General features: G+C 31.1%; 1 protein-coding gene across 3 annotated transcripts in view; it reads left to right on the top strand.

The window, feature by feature from the left end:
* The window catches only part of LOC135122714 (cytochrome P450 6k1-like), a 50,769-nt gene that overhangs the window by 15,934 nt on the left and 11,616 nt on the right, over positions 1–23,219 (top strand). The window contains exons 1-4 of one of the 3 annotated variants that reach the window (XM_064047092.1): positions 3,273–3,332; positions 13,234–14,126; positions 14,177–14,389; positions 14,443–14,594. In XM_064047092.1, coding sequence (XP_063903162.1) covers positions 13,247–14,126; positions 14,177–14,389; positions 14,443–14,594 — 1,245 coding nt within the window. In that variant the 5' untranslated portion in view covers positions 3,273–3,332; positions 13,234–13,246. Of the gene's footprint in view, positions 1–3,272; positions 3,333–12,886; positions 12,998–13,233; positions 14,127–14,176; positions 14,390–14,442; positions 14,595–23,219 lie in introns of those variants that run through there. The other 2 variants (XM_064047093.1, XM_064047091.1) reach the window with 2 other exon arrangements.

Here is a 23,219-nt window from a genome sequence, read left to right as displayed (position 1 = left end):
CTTATAGTCGGGAAGTAACAAGAATAACCAGACCTAAAAGTTATAGATGTAACTAGGTAAAAAAGAAAAAAAGTGAGTTTATACATACATTCCTATCGCATTTAATGAAAATACATTACAGTTATACAGGGTGTTTCTTTTATTTGATACAACCCCTGTAACTTTTTTATTCTTGAAGATAAACCCGTAGTTCTTTAACCAAATTTGTATCATTCTCAAAGATTTATATGATGGTAAGCACACATTTTTATTATCACTGGCGGTAGAACCGCAAATGACGTCAACTTATTTTTTTTTAATGGAACACTAGGTATATTTTTTCATAAATGGAAAGATTGATTTTTTCACTACAAAAAATCACAAGCAACCAATATTCTAAAATCAATAATAAAAAAGTTATTTAGTAAAATATCTCCAAAATTTTCCGTTTATTTCAAAATCTAGTTGCTTGAAAAACAATTGAAAAATTGTTGTCATCACTAGATCTTTTAAAATGATACAAATTTGCTCAAAGAACTACAGATTTATCTTTAAAAATAAAAAATTTACAGGGGTTGTTTCAAATAAAAGAAACACCCGGTATACATCAGAGCATTTTTTTTAGCATGTCTAACAACTAAAACATTTCAGAACCACTGGCCAAATGTGTCGAGTAATTTCTTTTTGTTTTTAGTATGTGACGATTTCTTTTTCTGTATGGCTTATCTTTTATAACCTCATTTATTTCCCTATATCGTTAGTGGCAAAGTGAATCCACATGTTTTGTTTACTATCATGAATATATTAAGGTAATAATGGATATTTTGAAAAAACAAACATTTAGCATGAACACAAAAGTTTAACTAAAGGCAAGGTGCAAAATAATAAACTATGAAAAAAGCCCTAGTTAGGTACTTTAAATAATTGCGTCGTGTTTAAACCACTGTGATTGTCACAATTGCTTTTACAAAAACTAAACAATAGAAGTGTGAGATTTAAAATGTACTAAAGTCTTATTAATGGGTACTCATATCAGTGCTACTGCTGAAAATAACAGTCGTTGAAAAACAAAAAAGTACTTTTGTAAAGTATATAATTGCAGAGTATGACAATATAATAAAAAAGATATTTCAGATGAGTTCTCCAGCAACTGAAAATGATTTATTTTCTTCTAATGAAAACTTGTTCCTTTCACATCTACAACATTTTAAATAGAGTTAAAAACATGAATATAGTGAGGTTTTATTATGTGATTTTAGAAGTAACATTTCTCGAAAAATGGCACACTGACGCATGATATGTAAGTACATTGCTTATAAGTAGATAGAACAATTTTGATATATTTTTTTTAATGAGAAATTAATTAACAGATAAAATCATTTAATAAAAAATATTATGTTGTTTAGCCAGTTTAAATAACAATTACATAACATGTGATAGTGAATTAATTTAATTATATAATATTTGTTTGCATATGCAGCTTTGAAAGTGGAAAAACCATTATCAGTTCAATGCCTACTGAAACCGTAAACACCCACACAAGGCATTAAAATGATAGGTAACATCATTTATCATTAAATTAAATCTTGCATGTCCCTGCTCTATTTCGATGTGATTACAAAAAATTAAAAGGAGCCACGTATTCCAAGTTCCATCATTTCTCAGCTAGTAAATATCACTGTACTATTCCTACTGAGTGCGACTTTTTAAAAAACAAATTCATTGTAAAAATCAGTTTTCCAATATCTTTCTCTCTGACGTCGTTTCTTAAATTAGTCTAATATTTGTATTTTTAACTCCGGTTTTTGATAAATATCTACCGCTCTAATCACACTTAAATGAAATATTGCTGTTTGTGGTGCAGAGGTCAACGTTAAAATTAATTTTCATGGTTTACAATAATAAACAAATTCACAATCTTTTACGCCATACTCTTCTTTTTAAAGTAACTTATTTGTTTTTGGATTTAAAATTTACAGCTCCATGAACTTTTATTTTTATTTGGGATTATTAAGTAATATTTGGAATTCGTCGCAGCGTACCATTTTTTAACGTGAAATGTAGTAGGTTTTAAGCAAAACATACTACCTATAAAAAAGTTCAGCAGTCTTGTCAAAAGACAAACATTTAAAGCTCTAACGTTTGAACTTTTGTTAATAAGTTTTTTGTTTTAAGTGAAATACTGCAGTTTTTATTTTTACTGCAAAGTACTTAGTTAAATCCTTGGGGCTTAATAGATATCACTCGCAGATTATTATTGATTTATGATCTTTTATTTGTTTTCTGGTCGACCGAAACAAGGTTATCTTGATCCAGAATTTGCCACACATTTTTTATACAAGTGTCCCATAATAGACAAACCAACATTAGTAATAATCTGCATGAAAGATTTTCCTCGCTTTTATAATACAACGTCTAATAAGAATTTAAAATGACATATACAGCCTGTTATTGAAAGGTACGTACAAAATAAAATCGGCAACTGGTCTCGAAGTATGGGTGCTAAAAGTTAAAAAAAGTTTAGGTAAAAGTGTTCTCCTTTTAGAGATAAACATTATTAAAATTTATGTCCAAATTCGTTGTACGCCTCTGATAAAAAGATTATCTTTTATTTCTATAGCAACATTTAGTCTTGACAAGAGTTTTATTGTTACAGTTGCTAGGATTTACTAAAATAAATTAATTTTACCTATTTATGCTTCAGTAGCGCCTAAAAAGGTTGGATAAGGGTTAATTTTCCCCTTATAATTTTAATAACACAAAATAAGTTTTTCCGACTTCTTAAACTTCGCGAAGAACTGCCCATTTTGTTGTACGTACCTTTCAATAACATCCTGTATGTAAAAGCGATGATAACTTTTCTTTTTGTTAAAAAAGACGATCAAAAATATCCATGGATTTTTGATAGTTTGTCTTTGATCATTGCATTTTCAACTGAAACTTTTTTAACAAAAATATGAACTTTTGTTGCGTTTATGTTGACATAACGGAAGTACTTGTGTGATATACATGTCTGTCAATCATGACATGCTATAAATTTAGGTTGTTTTGGATTCCTTTTGCAAATTAAAAATGTCAGCAATCTATCAATCTTGACAGCTGACAAATGGAAGTTATAGAAAATATCATGATACCAATTTCAACTAAAAATCCGGGGTTGCCAACAGACGCAGTTATTTCTGATCACACGATATAATAATTAATAAAGCGCATCTATAAAGATTCTGATATCAGTAATACGATTAAGGAATATCCCAATAACATGTTTCGACATTATAAACAACTTTTTACTGGAAAAAGCTTCAGTTTGCTACATACCACACAACGTGAGTAAATTTATCGTGTTTTGAAAGGTATGTGATAAATTTTTGTGAATAGATAAACAACGATGCAATGAAACGTAGTAGATTTCGGTTATTTGGAGTAATTAACATGGGAAAGATTAAAAACGGATTCATAAATGATTGTGGTATCAAGGGCGGATTTGAAATATTAAAAAAATTATCTATGGTAATAAGACGACAGAATATTAAATAAAATGTTTGATGAATCATTTATGGACACGATAAAAAAACCTCTGCGTTTTGAAACAAATAATCAATTTTAAACATGCACAATTTTAATATACTTAAATATAGATTTTTTTGAAAACTGGTCCTAAAAATTACATGTGGAATTCCTTTTAATTGTTATTATTTAAGGAGCCACCAGTCACTTTTAAGAATTTAAAATGAATTGTGTCAGAAAATGAACATTATTATTAAACTAATTAATTAAACATTCAGAACTTGATAACTTTACTGAATTTACATAAAACTTAGAAATTAGTTTATTACTGAAGGGCTAATGTAAAAACTAATCATTAATGGAATACATACCGCTAGGAAATTGATACTAGGTGTATTTTAGTTGCAAAACATTTTGTTGATTGCCCCAAAAAAACACACATGTTATCTAAAGGTTCCAGGAATTGGCAAATTGTTTCATAATTTTCTAGAGTAATTTCGCAAGAATCATGCATCTTTACTTAATGAGTGTTCTGCAAGCCTGGCATGATGCAATCAAGCATTAAGAATTTTCTGCTTCTGAATCAGATTACTCCAATAAAATAATGAATGAAAATATGGTCCCGAACGACAAATTTTTTGTTTTTTCCAATCAGCCGAAATAAGTTATGTGCAATGTTTATTAAAATTTTGCCACATCACTGGAGTAACTTTAGAAAAAGTCTCAAGTCATAAATTTCGAGCCTTATTTTTGAATAAAGACCAAAAGGTTATGTAATTGCAGCATAATTTACAAAATCCCTACCCCATTTCAACAGAGTTGTACTGACAATCGTATGGGAGGAATTCAAGGACCTCATGACCACTTTCCCGTAATATATCGTCTGTCAAAACTCGCTTTTTCAGATCAGTTCTATAAGGTTTAATTAAATCCCACAGGTGTTTTTTGAAAAATTTTGATCAAATTCAATAGTGTGATTGCCCAACGACTCTTGTTCTGCTAGAAAATGGGGGTGGTTTGTTCAACTGCATTGAATGGTATGACACATTATTGTCCATGATCAGTATCACCATTCATTTTCTTTGCATGTCTGTTCTGAATACAAGATCATCAACAATTTCGGTTGATTTTCTTTTGCCAGAGAATAAAATTGATGATATTTCGTAATTGGCTTAAAAAACGACGTGGTTGGCACCAAAAAGAAAAAAATCTCTGGGAATATATAAATATAATATATGTGGTAGCACTTATTACTTTCAGGATTTTATATCATATTAATGCTGAAATATTTAGTATTTAGTATTTTAGTATTTAGTATTTATTACCCATCACAAATTACATCTCATTTAAAGGACAATTTTACATGTTTATACAAACACTAGCTGACCCCGTGAACTTCGTTTCACCTACAATTTAATTTTGAATCTGCAAAATCGAATGCTTTGAAATCTTGCAGATGTTTTAAACATATGATAAGCATAATAAATTTTTATTCAAAATATATTTACTTATCCCCTCCAAAAAATTGATGACGTCAGCCCAAAATTTTGCCAAATGAATCCGATCTAAAATGTCCAAAATAGGATGAGACTATACTTGTGATTTATCATTCCATTCATATTTTTTAGTTTTGCTTATAGGGGGTGTCTCAAAAAAATTAATCACTGAGTCAATTTATTTTATTGATTGAATCAAGAATTGCAAAACTGAATTTTGAAATATTGCAGAGGTTTTGAAGTTACTGTTTGACATGGTAGGTTTTCAATCAAAATATATCTGTTTATCAAGCCCAAAAACTTGAAGACGTCATCTCAAGATTTTGCCGAATAGATCCTATCTAAAATGTGGAAAATATCAACAGTATATTTTCGTAATTTATCATTGCATTCATATTTTTTAGATTTGCTTTTACAGTGACACAAAAAAATATATGGATCAGTCAATTTATTTTAGTGAATAACTCAAGAGTTGCAAAAATGAATACTTTGAGATCTTGCAGACGTTTTAAAGTTATTGTAAGCATGGTAAATTGTTAAGAATATTTATTTATTGCCCCCAAAAATTGATGGAATGGCTCACTCGATTTTCGCAGATAATTTTGGGAATACAATACAGTTATTTTTAGTATTACACTGCACCAATCCAAGGTGGTATACGTGTTGATCGTAAATGTTGATTAGGTCATCACAAAATTGTGTGAAGAAAATACTCAACTCGAAAATGCTGAATATGTTTCATCATACTTTTGGTGCGAAGGAAGTTCTGTCAAAACAACGTTCGATCAATTTTTTGACAATGGTTGATATAAATAAAACTCAATAGATGCTCATACTCGAAATACGAAGTACCTACTGGAATATCAAATCCAAATATTTCTAGTTTTTCTAGATGATATTAATACTTCAGTAGGTAACAGTTGATGCTCAAATAGCATCTCGATACAACAAAAAAGGACAACAGTGACAGTGTTCAACCATCACAGCAAAAATCGAGTCACCAAAATATAAGTTAGTATGGGGTAGACACCTTGAGATGGGAATCTCTATGGCCAGTGTTATAAAAAACGCACTGCACAATTTATGGATAAATAAGAGTTAATTACCTGAAAAGTTTTCAATATTCATGCTCCTAATGTGTTTTTCAAACTGAATGCACGTTTTGACGACGTTCCACGTTCATGAAAGTCGCCATGTTTAGTTAAAATTCACTCTTACAACGATCCTACTCGTTTTCTAAGCTGCTTTACAGCTCAGTTATTTGCCACGCCGATCCTCATTTTTAGATTAAATGCTCACAAAACGCGTAGATGTTCAATTTGTGTCCGGGGATATACAATGTTTCCAAGTAGGTACTCAGTACATAGAGTAGATGCTCAGGTATATAAGAGTAATAATGAAGTAGGTACTTCGTACTTCGAATATTAGTTTCTACTCAGTTTTATTAATTTTATTCATGTTGATTATGAGCACAACGCTGATCAACTTCCATATCCGAATTACCCATGAAATAAATCATTGCGGTTTGCACCTGAGGTAGTTCGTCGCACATTTGATTGACTTTGTGGACCTATGTGAGACTGTCGTCTTCTCGGCATTTTAATGAACTTCATAAAACGACACAGAATTATTTTCACAGTCAATCAAATCTGTAAATTTTGTCTTGAGAATTTTAAAATATTGAAAACTTCAAATTAAATCCTCAAATAACGGTAAAGTTTGAAGTTTTGTCGAAACCAACAAAGTGAATATAGGTAAATAGAATGGCAGATCAAAATTAATAAGAAACTTTCGCAATGTGTAATTTAATTCACTTTAACCAAGACTTTTCTTAAAATAAACGACGTTTTTTTTACGAAAAACAAAGAACGATTTGAAATGCAATATGCTTTTCACAATTGCAGGGAAGAATTAGTTTTGTATGACACGTCAGTTAGACGACAGGTCCGTCAGAAATGTCAACTATTGAAATTAATTCGAAGTGGCGATTCCCATACAAAATTTTTAGATTTTTTTTATTTTTTAACTGTTCTTTTAAGTTTTCCTTATTTTTTTTATTTATAAACCATCCCCGTAATATAAAAAATTCTTCAAATCGGTCAAGCCGTTTTTGAGTCTTAGCGAGACTAACAGGAACAGCAATTGATTTTTATTATATACAGGATTAAAAAATGGGGGTTGGTGGTAGAAAGGTGAAAATTTAGGGTTATGTGTATTTTTTGATGCCAATTCTTAAAAAAATAAAAATAAAAAATGTTGTCCACCCTTATCACTTAGGGGTTTAAAAAATAGTTTACAACCTATTCTCAGACCTACCGAATATACATAAAAAATTTCATACAAATCGGTCAACCCATTTCGGAGAAGTTCGGTTACAAACACTGTGACGCGAGAATTTTACACATAATGCATTATTATTTTAGAACAAATTTCATTACCATAAAAAAGGTTATACTGAGTCGACTTTAAAAGATAGACATATGCTGTCGCGGACTTTTCTTTAGAACTTTTAGAGGGGAACAATTTCGTCATACATGATTTTTACGTAACTTTAACCGTTTAAGCAGCGTACGCAACGGAAGCTCTCAAAGGAGGAATAATTTTCCCGTTTTTCCGAATTTTTCATTGCTACTTCGCTCCTAATGATCGTAGCGTGATGTTATATAGCCTATATGTAGATATGATACATAGACTATCCAACACAAAAAGATTTTTTGAATTTGAACCAGTAGTTTCTGAGATAAACGTGTTCAAATAAACAAAAGCTTCAGCTTTATTATATAAGTATAGAAGTATAGATAAGCAATATTGGAATTAAAAATTTTGTAGGGGCCTGTTCAACTTTTGTAATTTCCAAAGTAGTGTTAATCTTTCACCTCCAAATATATGAGTCTGTGCATTCAAGATCTATCAGGCATACAAAAATGTGTCTAATGGTATCTCATTCATAAAGAAAAAGATTATCTGAGTAAATCTAATATGTTTCAGAACAGTCATTTCTTCAGTTAATTGCGAAATTTATCAGTAGTTTTAGTTTTTATCAAGAGATAGGTGGATATAACATAATAGTCGGGAAACTCTCAGTGAAATAAGTACGCCAGCTAATTATGTTAAAATTATAGACAACATATTTAGTTCAAATTCGGTAGATTGTTCTCACGAAGAAAATTTTTTTCCAAGGAGAAGTCCACTTTAATTGCACTATACGATCGATAAAAAAAGTCTTTAGTGCTCCATAAATTTTTTTTTTTTAATAATCTTGTAGCATTGTTGTTGGACCCTTTTTGACATTTTTAAGATTAAATTAAAATTTGCTAGAGGACTTTATTTTTCAATCATACAGTATTATGTTACCGGGTGATTTTCAAAATTTCTGCTCTAGTTACCCACAACGCTTATGGGTGAAATTGAGACTGCTCACGTAAGCTCTTCAGTAATTAAATCAGAAATTTAAAAAATCATCCGGTATAAAAGACAATGTTTTTTCTTTTAACAAATGAGTAAATTGAACTTATTATTGAAATCGATTTAGCGATTTCAAGAACAATAAGATCTAATCATTCAAAATGTTCAAAACAAACGAAGAGAATTTTTTTTTCTTTTACATGAAATCTTTTCACTCGTTACATTTTAATTACAGTTTATGCATTTCTTAAGGTGATTCAAGTCATAAGATCTGATGTGATTAAGTAGACGGTTGTACATTCTGAAACAGTAGTAACCAATGCCATTTTTGTTCTGTAGTGATTAGTTGATATCTGGTTGTATATATGTAAATAAGATATTGTAAAATATATACTGCTATATATACCCTATATCAAGAGAGCAGACATTTTAAGCATGAAATAAAAAACTATAGAAATCCGTCTGGAAAGATATATAACATGATAGTTTGACAATTAATTGATTTCAATTGTCATAATAGATTTAGGGCCGGTTTATAGAACAGCGAGTTAAATATTTAATCCTCGATTAGTTTAACAGAGAATTAAAATGTGGAATATGAGCCCGTGATTGGTTGAAACATGCACGTTTCCTAGCAACGGACCTCAGTTAAAAGTTAATCGCGAATTAACTTTAACTTCGCTTTCTATAAATCGGGTCTTAGTTAAATAAAATACATAGGTACATGTTAACGATTACTGTAAATTTATAAATTGCATGTGGTTTGTAATCTATCATTATCCCAGGTTTTTATTTGAGGTTGTGTTGAAGTAAATAGAACAATTATGCACTAATGAACTGTCTTGTTCATGTTTATTAATCACGGTTTTTTATATATTTATATTTTTAAGGAATAAAGGGAAAAGTACCGAGTCAATGGCAACCTTTGGAAATACCAAATGTTGAACAAATCCTTTTTGCTTTAATTCGTTTCCATAAAACTGACGTTATCCGCTCTAAGAAAAGGTTACTTACGCCAATACCTCATAGTTTCAATGTTAGAGGATCGATTATAAGCTATTTCAACGTGATTAGTTATATAGGTACTAAAAATTTCGTCGCCTGAGAACTTTTTTGATCCACAGACCGAAGCGTGCTCAGGCCAGTGTCGACTCTAAGCGCTCAGAATTTCTGCGGGAAATAGTTATTATTTAGATGCATTTATTTCCAAGCATAATATCACATCTCACATTTTTCACTCGATTTTGTCATGCAACTATTTTTTTTTAACAAAGAATTAATGCTTCAATTGGGCTTGATACTAACAAAACGTCCTAAATTAGCAATACTAGTGGAACCGTAATCTTGTAATAGATTTTTTTGGGAAAGTGCAGTTATTTTAATATTTTAGAAGTATTGTGTTCCATTTTGTATTAATTTTTACATATTTTGAGTCACAATTTTGGTGGTTATTTATTTTCCATTCTTTCTCAATTTTTCGAATTTTGGACTTCTCGACTTTTCGACTCCTCGATTTCTCGATCTTTTGATTTTTCGATTGCTGGATGTCCCAGTTTTTGAATTTTTCGATGTCTCGATTTTTCGATTAGTCAGTTTTTCGATTTTTGAATTATCCGATTTTTCAATTTTTTAATTTTTTAAATTTTCGAGTTTCGATTTCTCGGTTTGTTGATTCTTCAGTTTTTCGATTTTTAAATTTTAGATTTTCGAATTTTTATTTTTTTGATTTTTTGATATTTGGATTTCCTCATTTTTCAATTTTACGATATTTTAATTTTTCACTGTTTTAAATTTTAGATTTTTCGATTTTTCAGTTCTTCAATATTTTTTAATTTTTCAAATTTTAACCTTTCTGAATTTTCTGTTTTCCGATTTCTCAATTAATTTATTTTTTTACTTTCCCATTTCTCGACTTCCCAAACTTTCAATTTTTCAGTTCTTCAGTTCTTCAATCTTTCAATTTTTCAGGTTTTTGATTTTTCAGTTTTTCGATTTTTCAAGTTTGCGACTTTGTTTTTTTGACTTTTCGACTGTTTTATACTTCGAGTTCTCAATTTTTAACATTTCAATTTTCAAAATTTTATGTTTTTAGATTTCTTGAGTTTTCAGTTCTTCTAGAGGGTGTTATTGTATATGTTACGTACAACAAAATTGACAGTTATTCGCAGTCTAAAAAGTCTGAAAAACTTATTTTGTGTTATCAAAATTATAAGGGGAAAATTAATCCCTATCCAACCTTTTTAGAATAGGTAAAATTAATTTATTTTAGTAAATCCTAGTAACTGTAATAATAAAACTTTTGTCAATACTAAATGTTGCTATAGAAATGAAAGATGATCTTTTTCGTCCTTCGTCCTCTTCGTCCTTCGTCGTTTTCGTCCTTTGTCTTTTCGTCCTTCGTTCTTTTTCGTCCTTCGTCCTTTTCGTCCTTCGTCCTTTTGGTCCGTCGTCCTTTTCGTCATTTTCGTAATTTTCGTCCTTGTCATCTTTTTCGTCTTTTTCGTCCTTTTCGTCCTTTTCGTCCTTTTCGTCCTTTTCGTCCTTTTTCGTCTTTTTCATCATTTTCGTTCTTTTCGTCCTTTTCGTCCTTTTTGTCCTGTTAGTATTTTTAGTCCTTTTAGTCCTTTTCGTCCTTTTCGGCCTTTTCATGATTTTCGTTCTTTTCGTCCTTTTCGTCCTTTTCGTCCTTTTTCGTCCTTTTCGTGCTTTCCGTCCTTTTTTGTCCTTTTGGTCCTTTTTCGTTCTTTTTCGTATTTTTCGTCCTTTTTCGTATTTTTCCTCCTTTTTGTTTTTTTTTCGTCCATCTCTGATAGAGGCGTACAACGAATTTGGGCATAAATTTTAATAATTTTTATCTCTAAAAGGAGAACACATTTACCTGAACTTTTTTTTACTTTTAGCACCCATACTTCGAAACCAACTGAAAGATTAAAAAATCTAAAGTTTAAAAAACGAAAAACTGAAAATCCAAAAAAAAGTCGAAAAATCGAAAAGTCGAAGAATCGAAATATTGTAAAATCCCAAAACTGTCAGAAATATCCAAAAATTGAGAAATTAGTAAATTAGAAAATTGAGAAATCGAAAAACCAAAAAAGTATTGAGGAATTGAAAAATCGAAACTTCGAGAAGTCGAGAAATGGAAAAATCAAAAATAGATTAATTGAGAAATTGGAAAACTGAAAATTTAGCAACGTCAAAATTTGAAAAATTGGAAAATAGAAATACAAAAGAACTGAAAAATCAAAAAATCGAGAAATCTAAAAATTTAAAATCTAAAACATTGAACAATTAAAATATCGCAAAATTGAAAAATCGAAAAGTCAGAAAATAAAAATTCGAAAATCTAAAATTTGAAAATTGAAAAATTGAAAAATCGGATAACTGAAAAATCGAAACATCGAAAAATTGGAAAATTGAAAAGCTCAAAAGTCAAAAATCGAAAAACCGAGAAAAAGAACGAGCAGTCAAAAACCGAGATGAACAGTTATTAGTTGAAAAATTGATAAAGGGAGAAAAATTAAAAAAGAAAAATTGAAAAATAGAAAATTTAAAAATTCGGACATTTGAAAACTTGAGAAATCGAAACACCTAGAATTTTAAAAACTGAAAAATTAAAACATCGAAAAGTGGAAAAATTGATAAATCGAAGTAATCAACAGTCAAAAACTTGAAAAATCTAAGGTTTAACGAAAAATTGAAAAGCCAAAAAGTAAAAAATCGAGAACTCAAAAAGTCCAGGAATCTAAAAATCCAGAAGTCGATAAATCGATATATTGAAAAATCCTAGAACTGAAAGAAATATCGAAAAAATTGAGAAATTAAAAAATTGCAGAAAATAGGACTTGAGTATTCCTAGGGACAGCCCAAATTTCAAAAACATTCAACAAACCATTCTCGCGATATTCAACTGCTTCCATAATTTTTAGCCACCCTATATGAAAATTCTGAAAACAAACGTTTCAACACGTAAATCTTAAGAACTCTAATAAATTATTTCTACAACAAAAATTCGAACTTGTAAAGGATTTATTTACAGAATTATTCATACTTACCACGTATAGACATACTTGTAGCAGTGTCAGAAATGAACACACCGTAATTTTTCAATCAGGACGATAATTATTAATATTCAATTGTCCATGTTACAATAGTGGAACTATCTTCACATTCTCCACTAAGATATTTATTAATTAACCAATATAAAATAATACAAGTACGAGTTTAAATGGAAAAACATGAATTACGAAATTACAAGTACCTATTAAGGAACTATTAATAGCTTCGCTTCCAGCATTGCCTTACAGAAAATATTATATTGTCATTTACTTTCAAGTAACCATTTATGTACAGTATCATTATTTGCAAATATGTTTTACATTTTAAACAATTTTAAATAAGTAAATTATCGATGGTTCTTTTCGGTGCACCTGTACTAAATTGTTTTATTTTATGTAGTGACAAAAACCGGAACAAAACCTTTCTCAGTGATGTGATTATACCACCAAATAACACGTTTCGACACTAAGTATAAATAAGTATTTTCTTGAAAAATACCTCAGTTTGCGGCGAACCATTAAAACAGAGTGACTAAATTTGTCGTGCTTTGGAAGGTATGCGATAAATAGTAAATTTTTGTGATTACATACACAACCAAACAAACGAAACGTAATGATTTCGGTTATTAAATGGGCAAGGTTAAAGTAAACTTCGCTTCATCATTCAAATTAATTAAGCTTGTTGTTCTCTATTTTCGGAAATTAATAGTTAAATTTATGTTATAGTGTGGAATAAATAGTTAGTTAGGACGGTTTTTTTTAAATGAGTTCTAATTTTCCGATTTTTTTAGCACCTGTGACAAAATGTTCGCACATCTGTCGACAACTGTTTTTCTCGCCATAATTGTTTCGTTATGGACAACCCTATATTTTTACTTCAGAAGAAATTTCAACTACTGGAAAGATAGGAAAGTACCGTACCTTCCACCCATGCTCCTTTTTGGTAACGCCTTTGAGGTATTCACATTTCGCAGAAACATTGGTGAAATGGCTCGAAAAATTTACGAAAGTACTACAAAACCATTTATTGGATTTTTTATTTGTGATGAACCATATTTATTAATTCGAGATCCTGAATTAGTCAAATCAGTGCTAGTTAAAGATTTCGCACTTTTTAGTAATCGAAGTGTATCAGATAACAAAGAAGTTGATCCCATGGGATCTCATCTGCTTTTTATTTTAAAAACACCCGACTGGAGAGACATGAGAAGAAAAATCTCGCCTGTTTTTAGTTCTGCAAAACTGAAGGTGATGTATGACTTAATTCATGAAGCTGGAGTGGAAATGATAAACTATCTCGACCAGAAAGTTGAACAGAATCCAGTTGTGGAAATTAGAGATATTACTGGTAAATACACCACAGAGGCGATTACTTCCACATCTTTTGGAATTAATTCCAACTGTTTTAAAAACGAGGATGCCGAGTTTAGGAAAGTGTCTCAAAGGGTACTGAATTGGAGCATTTGGGAGCGCGCAATATCCACATCTTGCTACTTCGTTGCTCCTAACTTAGTGAAGTGGTTCAAACTTAAATTTGTCGATACGGCTTCTGCAGATTTTTTGAGAAATGCATTTTGGAAAACTATGATTGAGCGAGAAAAAACCAAGTTTGTCAGAAACGATTTGCTGGATATTTTGATTGAAATAAAAAACCAGGAAGACATAGACGATCCTTATAAATTAGGTATACCATTACCAATTATAACCTGCATTAATAATATACATATTTTTTAGAGGGTGACAAGTTGGTGGCCCAAGCAACTCAATTTTTCCTGGCCGGATTTGAAACTACAAGTTCAGCCATTTGCTTTACACTTTATGAATTAGCAAGACATCCAGAAATTCAAGACAAAGTTAGAAAAGAAGTTCAAGCAACCCTCAAGAAACACGGAAAAATAACTTACAATGCGTTAAAAGAAATGGAATACTTAGAGATGTGTGTTAAAGGTCTTTTTCGCATGAATTATTAGAAATGTTAGCAATATATAGTATACTTGTAGAAGCACTGCGAAAATATCCGGTACTATCATTCTTGGATAGAAGATGCAGTTCTGATTATCAAATACCTGGTACGGACGTCGTTTTAAAAAAAGGAACAGCTGTTTTTATATCTGGTTGGGGATTACATTATGACAGTAATTATTACCCAAATAGTAGTTATATAGTGGGGGTTCTAGACCAGGTCAAATGAGGTCAAACTGGTCCAGCTCCCCCATTACTTTTCATCGAGCGGTCATTGACCTTTCATTTGTTGTCGAGCTTGTCGGTGCACGTGGCTGACCTTGCCAGCTGGTCCAGCTCCCCCATTACTTTTCATCGGGCGATCGTTGACCTAGTCGTTGCTCGACCTTGGTCGTTTATTGCCCTCGTTCATCTCGAGATCTATCCCCTCTTTTCGTTTAGGTCGGGGAGGGATCTCGGACGCAATCTCGCATCCCCACTTCCGTTTTATACTTGTATAAAAGTCGATGGATTCGTCTGTAGGAATTACGTTTATTGCCCTTGGTCATCTCGAGATCTATCCCCTCTTTTTTTTTTAGGTCGGGTCGCTGCACGGGGCTGGCCTTGGCTGACTTGCCTTAGGACTTCACGTGCCTGACCTGTACGTTTTGGCAATGCCTTTTACTCGATCGACCTGACCCGTTTTTCCATAGTCAGGTTGGCCGAGCGGTCTAAGGCGTCAGATTTAAGCTCTGATTCTCGAAAGGGAGCGTGGGTTCGAATCCCACACCTGACAGTTTTTTTTTTTCGTTCGTTATTTTGACGTTTTGTGTTGCGATTAAATAAAACACAGTTTAATATAGTATTATTTATTGAGGAAACCTTGAATACAACCAATTGTAAATACATTTAGCATTGTTTAAAGAACAGTAACATTTTTTATTATTAGCAATATGTTTATCACATGCTGGGATTTCTTTAGATAATTTCACAGAGTCTTCAATTGTTTCGAGGTTCACAATTTTGGGGCAGTCTTTTCCTAGCGTTTCCCTAAGGTAATTTTCTTTACATTTTCCTTTTACATATAAGATCTCCACTGCATATTCCTTGATGTATTTGAACAAAATTTCTTTTACAGATATCTGCTCCTTGAAGCCGTCATTAAATCTCAACATGTGATGATAACGTTCTAGATATCTAGCTTGTTTCTTCGTTCTTTCATCGATTTCTTTGAGTTGTTTTGTAGATTTGAATGTTTCGTGTATTGTGTTAATTCCATCGTAAATCGCAAGTTCTTTTACAATGAATTCAGGTAGACAAAAACCTTGTACGTCGACTACAACCAACTTCATCGTATCAATTATGTCAACTGACTGAGAGAAAAGCGACTATGTAATTTTTTTTTATCAATCCAACTGTTGTGGGTGTTATTAAATCCTAACCATTTAACATAAAGTTGATTACCTTTCTTTTTTAAAACTTTTTCAACGAGATATACACCTGGATGCTTAACTTTCAATAGTTCCATTTCATAGAAACCACCTAAAATGTTTTCACCCTTTTCATCTTTCAAAAAATATGTGGTGGGATTAGTGAGATTAATTTTTCTTATTATGAAAATCTCATTTGACCAATTGGGTGTGTATCCCTTATCGAATATTCCGCGATACTTACTTATTCTTACGTTATCACCAACTTTAAATTTTGATTTATTGCTAACTATTTTAATCTGAGTATAAGCAGCTTTTAGAATAGCGTTTTCATTACTTTTGTTAACTTGTGACGGTTTCATTTTTATAGTACGATGATAAGAATTATTATATCGATGTACCACATTTGCCAATAAATCTAACCATTTATAATTTCCTTGCAAACTAAATTCTTTCCACATTAAATTTTTTAATGTGCGATTTACTCTTTCGACGATTGAGGCTTTTTTTAAACTGTAGACATTGTAATGATTAATTTTGTATTTTTTCATAAGATTTTGAAACTTTACGTTGTAGAATTCTTTTCCTTGATCTGTTTGTAAATTTTTGGGTAACCGTACGATTTTGGATAAAATTGTTTCCATTGCAGTGGCGATTTGTTGAGCATCTTTTGACTTTACAGGGACAGCCCACACGTATTTTGAGAAACAGTCAATAACAACAAGTATATATTTGTATCCTCTGTTTATCTTAGCATACGGTATCATTTCCACTAGATCTGCTTGTAATGTTTCATTAATACCTTTTATTATAACCTTGCGTCGTTTAAAATTAATTCTTACGGGTTTGTGCAATTCTGCAACAATATCTCTTTTAATGGGAGTTGGCTCATACACCTTCTTGCGTTTCATTTTTATCAGTCTTATGTATATAATGTGCTTTCTCGGCACTAACTAACGATTCTTCAAAATTAACAGGACATTTTATTATCATTTCTGCGAACAAATTTGGTACATTTTCTGTTTTATTTACAGCATATTTGAACGATATTCGATCACCGTTACGTAGTACAAATCCTTTCAATTCTTCTTTACTAAAAAATTTGTTATTTACATAAACATTTATTTCATTAATGGTAATATTCAATTTTGTAAGGGTTCCAATTTCTAAAGGAAACGTATAGTGCGTTTCTTTAGAATTTAATACATACGTGTTTTCCACGGTTTTATCGGATTCGAAGCGAAATATCAGATTATAGAACATATAGTTTGAAATAGTAATCATATCATTGTCGATAGAACCTGAAAGTTTAGCATGTTTTAACAAATGACGCCCGAATTTATCCAGAGTCATATTAAGCAATAATTTTAGCTTCGCGTAGTTCTTCTATTATAGAAACGATTTCGTTTTGATGACCCGAATGGCCTGCTGTCTGGGAAGCGACTAACAACTTCAGTCTTTCAACTAATTCATTTGGATCTTCCCAATACACATAATCAACTTTATTTGTGTTTACTTCTTTAAATAGTACTTGACCACCTTTCTTCGGTTTTTTATACTTCGTGAGAGTTGAGAATAATGGTCCTATAATATTTTTGTATTTCATCGAACTTGTACCCAATATTCGATCATTTTCATCGAAATTTCTTCGATATGCATTGGTTTTTTCTAAAATTTTTTTGTAAATTTCCTTGTCTTCCGTAGTAAAATGAACAGGCTTCTTTTTAAAAATAAGTTCATAAATTCCAGGAGTCCCTTTAAAGATTTCATTGTCTATTTTTATATCTGGACCTATAAATTGTACCTCCTTCGAACCAATATAAAATTTCTCTGAGAAAGTGTCATGTCTTACGCCTGTTCTGTGATCAAATTTACTTTCTGCATCGTGATGCATTTCGTCAATATATTTTCTGGGTAATTCATCAAAATCATTTAAATATTCGTTGTAAACGTCTGTATCAACGATGTTTTTAATATAATTTTTACTTAACTGAACAGATTTTTCAAGAACCTCATTGAAGTTATAATTATCATTGTCTTCCTCGGGAATGTATTGGAACACATTGTCCTGTGCATCTGTTTTATTTATTGATTCTTCGAAATCTTCCTGTGATAAAACATCATATTTTGAACTAATCGGACTCATTCGATCTTCTTTTTCATTTTTGATGGCATCGATTCTTTTCACAAGGTTAGCAACTTTTGTAGCAATTCTTTTTTGTCTTGGCGTGAAAATTTCTGCTTGCTTTGGTGTAGTAACAATAGTTTTTTTCTCACGAACAGGAGACAGAATTGTATTTTCTAACTTTCGCTTTGTAGGTGTACTGTGCTCAATGTTCGACACATTTTTTGTTTTCACATCTTGATTACTTTTTATTGGATTTTCACTCCGTCTCTCAATTAATGTTTCCAAATGTTTAGTGAGGGGTTCATACTTTTTCTCTTCATTTCGTTGAGTTGCTTTAATTAGTTCTAATTTTCTTTGTAAATCTTTTCTTTTCTTAATCAGTTTCCTTTTTAAATCAACCACATACATCAAAACCTTCTTCTGGAACGAACGCATAAGTCTGCTCAAAAAAATCGATTCTGTCCACATCGACCTAGATACAGGAGCCATTTCTAGTTTTTTCGAGGTCGCTACGTAAAAATTTTTTCAGGTCGAAAAAAAGACCATCGAAAAAGGATTCGAATAAGCCCAACATGCAACACTTAAAAAAAAAAAAAAAAAAAAAAAAGCGAAATAAGTTGTTCTTTATATGTATTGTTATATGACTACTACCATCACAACTAAATATACTAAGACATTAAAAAAAAAAATTTCAAGTTAACCAAAAACGGCTTTTTGTTGAATTTTATATGAAAACAACAAAACATCATTAAAAAGCGAAAATCAAAAACCTATAAACAATCATCAAAAATCACTGCTGTGGTGGTAGATCGTGATGAGTCATATCGTGCTGCTGGACAAATAATTTAAAACATATTAAATCACTTATTGTTGTATTAAATCGTAGTACTGATGCTGTTAAATAAATATGTTAAAGGACATTAAATAAAACTATTAATAGTAACTAATTGTTTTATTGAATCATACATTTGTTTGAGTATTGTATTTACTAAAATAACTGAAACAAATTAGTACTAAATAAAGTAACAGACAAAATACGATTGCAAAAATAATTGCTCCTACTGAAGTAAATATCCATATCCATGGTTTTGCCAAACAATATTCTGTAACATTTGCACCTGTAGAATTCCTGTATCCACTATAATCGTTAAAGATGGTGTAATTCGGAGACTTGCATCGAGTGTTGTCTTTGAAGACTAATTCTAGCCGATATTGCAGTTGGTTCGAGGAAGATACATATTTTGAATAAAACATACGTAGTTGTTCATGCCCATTTTTAATTTCTAACATTTTTCTAACAGTACATTCTTTACTACTATCAATAGTTTGTAGATAGACATCAGTAACATTGCTATCAGTCAATAAATAAAAATCTTTCTGAATTAGAATGGTTGATAGAACAAGTGTGCAGTTTAAGCCGAACATTGTTTGGATGAAATGAATAGTTTGTTGTTGCGGAATTCTATATATATAGCAACAACCATCACCACCACCATTAACGAGCAGCCAGGTCCCAACATCCCACTATTACAGTCATTATCGTGAATATGACAAAAAATGAAGCAAACCATACACGATCGTTTCTTAAACAAAAATCAATGACCTCCTTTGAACTGCGACTATTCTTAGTATTTTCTATTATTAACCAATTGGAAAATTGGTGATTTTCTTCTTCCGTTTTTATCTTGTACGTCAAATGATTCTGCATTGTTATATTTTTCGCATAGAAGAGGTGATAACTGGTTTCGATTAGATTGATCGGAGTCATTTTTTCCCAAAATTCTTTTTCGTACGTCTGAATATACAGCAGACTTATATTTGAAGTGGTGTAAATATACAAGTTGTTTTCAACTAGCACACTTAATAGTATTAACACATTGCTAGGCAGAAACATCTTAGACTTATCTTCTTGTACACAGACACAAATACTTAGTTGTGGTCGTTGATATTTGTAGGGAAGAAGTTTTTAGAGGTGGTAAATGATGGTGTGGTAAATGATGGTGGTGGGGTGATAGCGATAGAAATAACAAATTATTGTTTTCTTATATATTTGTTAAATGTCGCATGGTAGGCGTTTAAGGCTGTTCTATCTAAAAACAGGGATCTATCTAACTTTGGCACATAGGTCCCTGAGAATTCGTTGTCCCAGTTTTCCACTTGCGGTGGTGTTGGTGGTGGTTGGCTGAACCACTTTGATGGTGGTGGGGGTGGTGTAGATGGTCTTGGAAGTGCATTCTCCCAGAGTTTTCGCTCCCTTTCCCAGGCATCCCGGTGGCATTTGAAAATATGCTTTCTCAGCCTATTCTCTAAAAGCCTGTGGCTGACATCATAGGGGCAGATAACAAATTTCTCTATACAAAAAAAAAAATTAAATACTACAAAAAATATATATATATATAAGCTTACCCATTTCTGTCGTTAATTAATTTTTATGATATGTACTTGCAGAACACTTATTAATCTGTTCTTTTGTGTGATCTTTAATTTATACACTATATTAATCCCCACCCCTACTTTTTTCCCTCCTTCAGTTGCTTTCCTCATGTTTCATTTTTCGCTGACTTGAATTTATTTTTTACGACCACGTTTTCAACTACGACTTGCAAGTTGTAACTTGCAAATTAATTCTCATATAAACAAGAAACTAGTCAACGGGAAATAGTAGTGTTTCTTTTTTTCTGCTGTGGTGAGCAAGTTTCACGACAAAAAATGAAATCACAAGAATCAGTGACGGCTATATGTAAAAACTCTCTTAAGCTAATTCATGAATACATAAGTAAAATCAAAACAATCGAAGAAACTAAACATTTTTTAGTTTATATCAATACCAGTATTAGAATAATTAGAAAAGCACTCAAATGTAAAATCCATCGAGAAAATATGTTGGAAAACGCAAATTCCTTAGAAACAAGTTTGGCGTATTTGAAATTTTATCGCCTAAAGCTTTTAAATAAGAAAAAACAATTATCTATAAAAACTGGTGAAGGCTATATTAAAACAGTCAAATTTAAACCGGTGACTAATGTAACATGGCAGGATGTCGAATCCTGTTTTCAACAACGAATTCGTACAGGATTTATAAGTAACCACCACATTAAAGATCCTCTTCAGTTTTTTCAACAATCTTTTAAATGCTTTATGTTTAGAATTAAAAAAGAACGGAAAAACTCAATGCTTAAGGTAAATGTAATTTTTTCGGCAAATTTTATTCAACCGCACTCTGGTGAAACAGACATTAAAACATTTTCAACAAAAAATCAGCACATTGATCAATACACAAATTTAAAGGAATGGTACGAAGAAAACGTCATTGATAAAATCATGAAAAAATTAGAGGAATTTGCAGAAAAGGATTCCGGTTGGGCGTTGTATGAAATTTTAGGATTGAAAATTAACATAAATAAATACGACCCAATTAAATTCGGCTATTCAACTTTTGTATCCACACCAGATTTTATAAAAAAAAAACATGCAATAATTAATGTACAAAATAATGATGAATATTGTTTTCTTTGGGCCATAGTTTCGGCTTTATTTCCTACCGATAAACATTCAGACCGAAAATCATCGTATCCTCATTTCAAAAATGTGTTGAAATATGATAATTTAGACTTCCCAATCACAATTAAAGACATTCAAAAATTTGAGGAACTCAACAATCTTGCCATTAATTTATACTGCATTGAGAAGAAAAAAATTTTACCTTGTCGTTTAAGCACTAGATTTTCAAATTCTTATAAAGCAATTAATTTGCTTATGCTACCCGCTGAAAGACAAATACAAAATACTAATAACAGTAATGATAACTTTGAAGATCAACAATTGCTCTATCATTTCGTATGGATCAAAAATTTGTCAGCTCTTTTAGCTACGCAACTTTCCCTCCATAAATGTAAATTTCATATATGCGAAAGATGCTTAAATCATTTCACCACAGAGGAGTTGCTCCAAAAACATAAAACTTCATGCCAGAGTATTAATAAATATTCCATAAGACTGCCAACAGAAAACGAAAATTACTTGTATTTTCAAAATTATAGACATCAAGAAAAAGTACCTTTTACTATTTATGCAGATCTCGAGAGTATTCTTCTTGATTGTACCAAACAGCATATGTCCACCACGAATAAGACCGAAACTTATCAAAAACATATTGCGCACAGCATTGCTTACTATTTTCACTGCTCATATGATAATTCATTTTCTAAATTTCGTTTGTATCGAGGTAAAAATTGCATTCAATGGTTCGTTCAGGAGTTACATCGAATGGCTCATTTCTGCAACGATAAATTTCAGAACGTTATTTCTATGGAAACATTAACTACGGAAGAACGTGAGCAGTTTGAATCCTCCCAAATATGTCATATATGTAAAAAAGGATTTTCGGAAAAGAACATAAAAGTACGCGATCATAGTCATTTAACTGGAATGTATAGAGGCGCTGCCCATCAAAGTTGTAATTTAAATTATAAAGATATTTGTGTTATACCCGTGGTCTTTCATAATATGAGCGGATATGATGCCCATTTTTTTATTAAAGAACTTTCAAATTCAATAAAAGGTGATATTAAGTTACTTCCCATTAACAAAGAAAGATATATCTCGTTTACTAAATTTGTCGAAGACACGAAAGTTAGTTTACGGTTTATTGATTCTTTCAGATTTATGCCACATAGTTTAGACAAACTTTCCTCTAATTTAGATAATTCTCAGAAAATTATTACGTTGGCAAATTGTAATAATATGGAAGAATTTGATTTGTTAAACAGAAAGGGAGTTTTTCCTTACGATTATATAAACTCCTGGGAGAAACTACTTGAAACAAAATTGCCCGAAAAGGAGGATTTCTATAGTCGCTTATACGATGAAAATATTAAATATGAAGATTATTCCCATGCTACCAATGTATGGAATACTTTTAATATTCATACATTAGGAGAATATTCTGATTTATATTTAAAAACTGATGTGCTTCTTCTAGCCGATGTATTTGAAGCTTTTCGAACTACTTGTTTAAATACTTATCAACTTGATCCGTTGCATTATTATACTGCTCCGGGCCTAACATTTGATGCTATGTTAAAAACAACAGAAATTAAACTAGAACTTTTAACGGATATAGATAAAGTTCTATTTGTAGAAAGAGGTATTAGAGGTGGAGTTTCGCAGTGTTCCAATAGATACGGTAAAGCCAATAACAAATACATGCCAAAAGAAGAATATGATCCTTCGAAAGATAGTACCTATTTAATGTATTTTGATGTTAACAACCTTTACG

Source organism: Zophobas morio, unplaced genomic scaffold, assembly GCF_036711695.1.
Source record: "Zophobas morio isolate AGI-343-1 ecotype UQ-CSIRO unplaced genomic scaffold, CSIRO_AGI_Zmor_V1 ptg000005l, whole genome shotgun sequence".
Lineage (NCBI taxonomy): Eukaryota > Metazoa > Arthropoda > Insecta > Coleoptera > Tenebrionidae > Zophobas > Zophobas morio.
The sequence above is the reverse complement of the archived record's forward strand: the minus strand, read 5'-3'. Positions and strand labels throughout refer to the sequence as shown.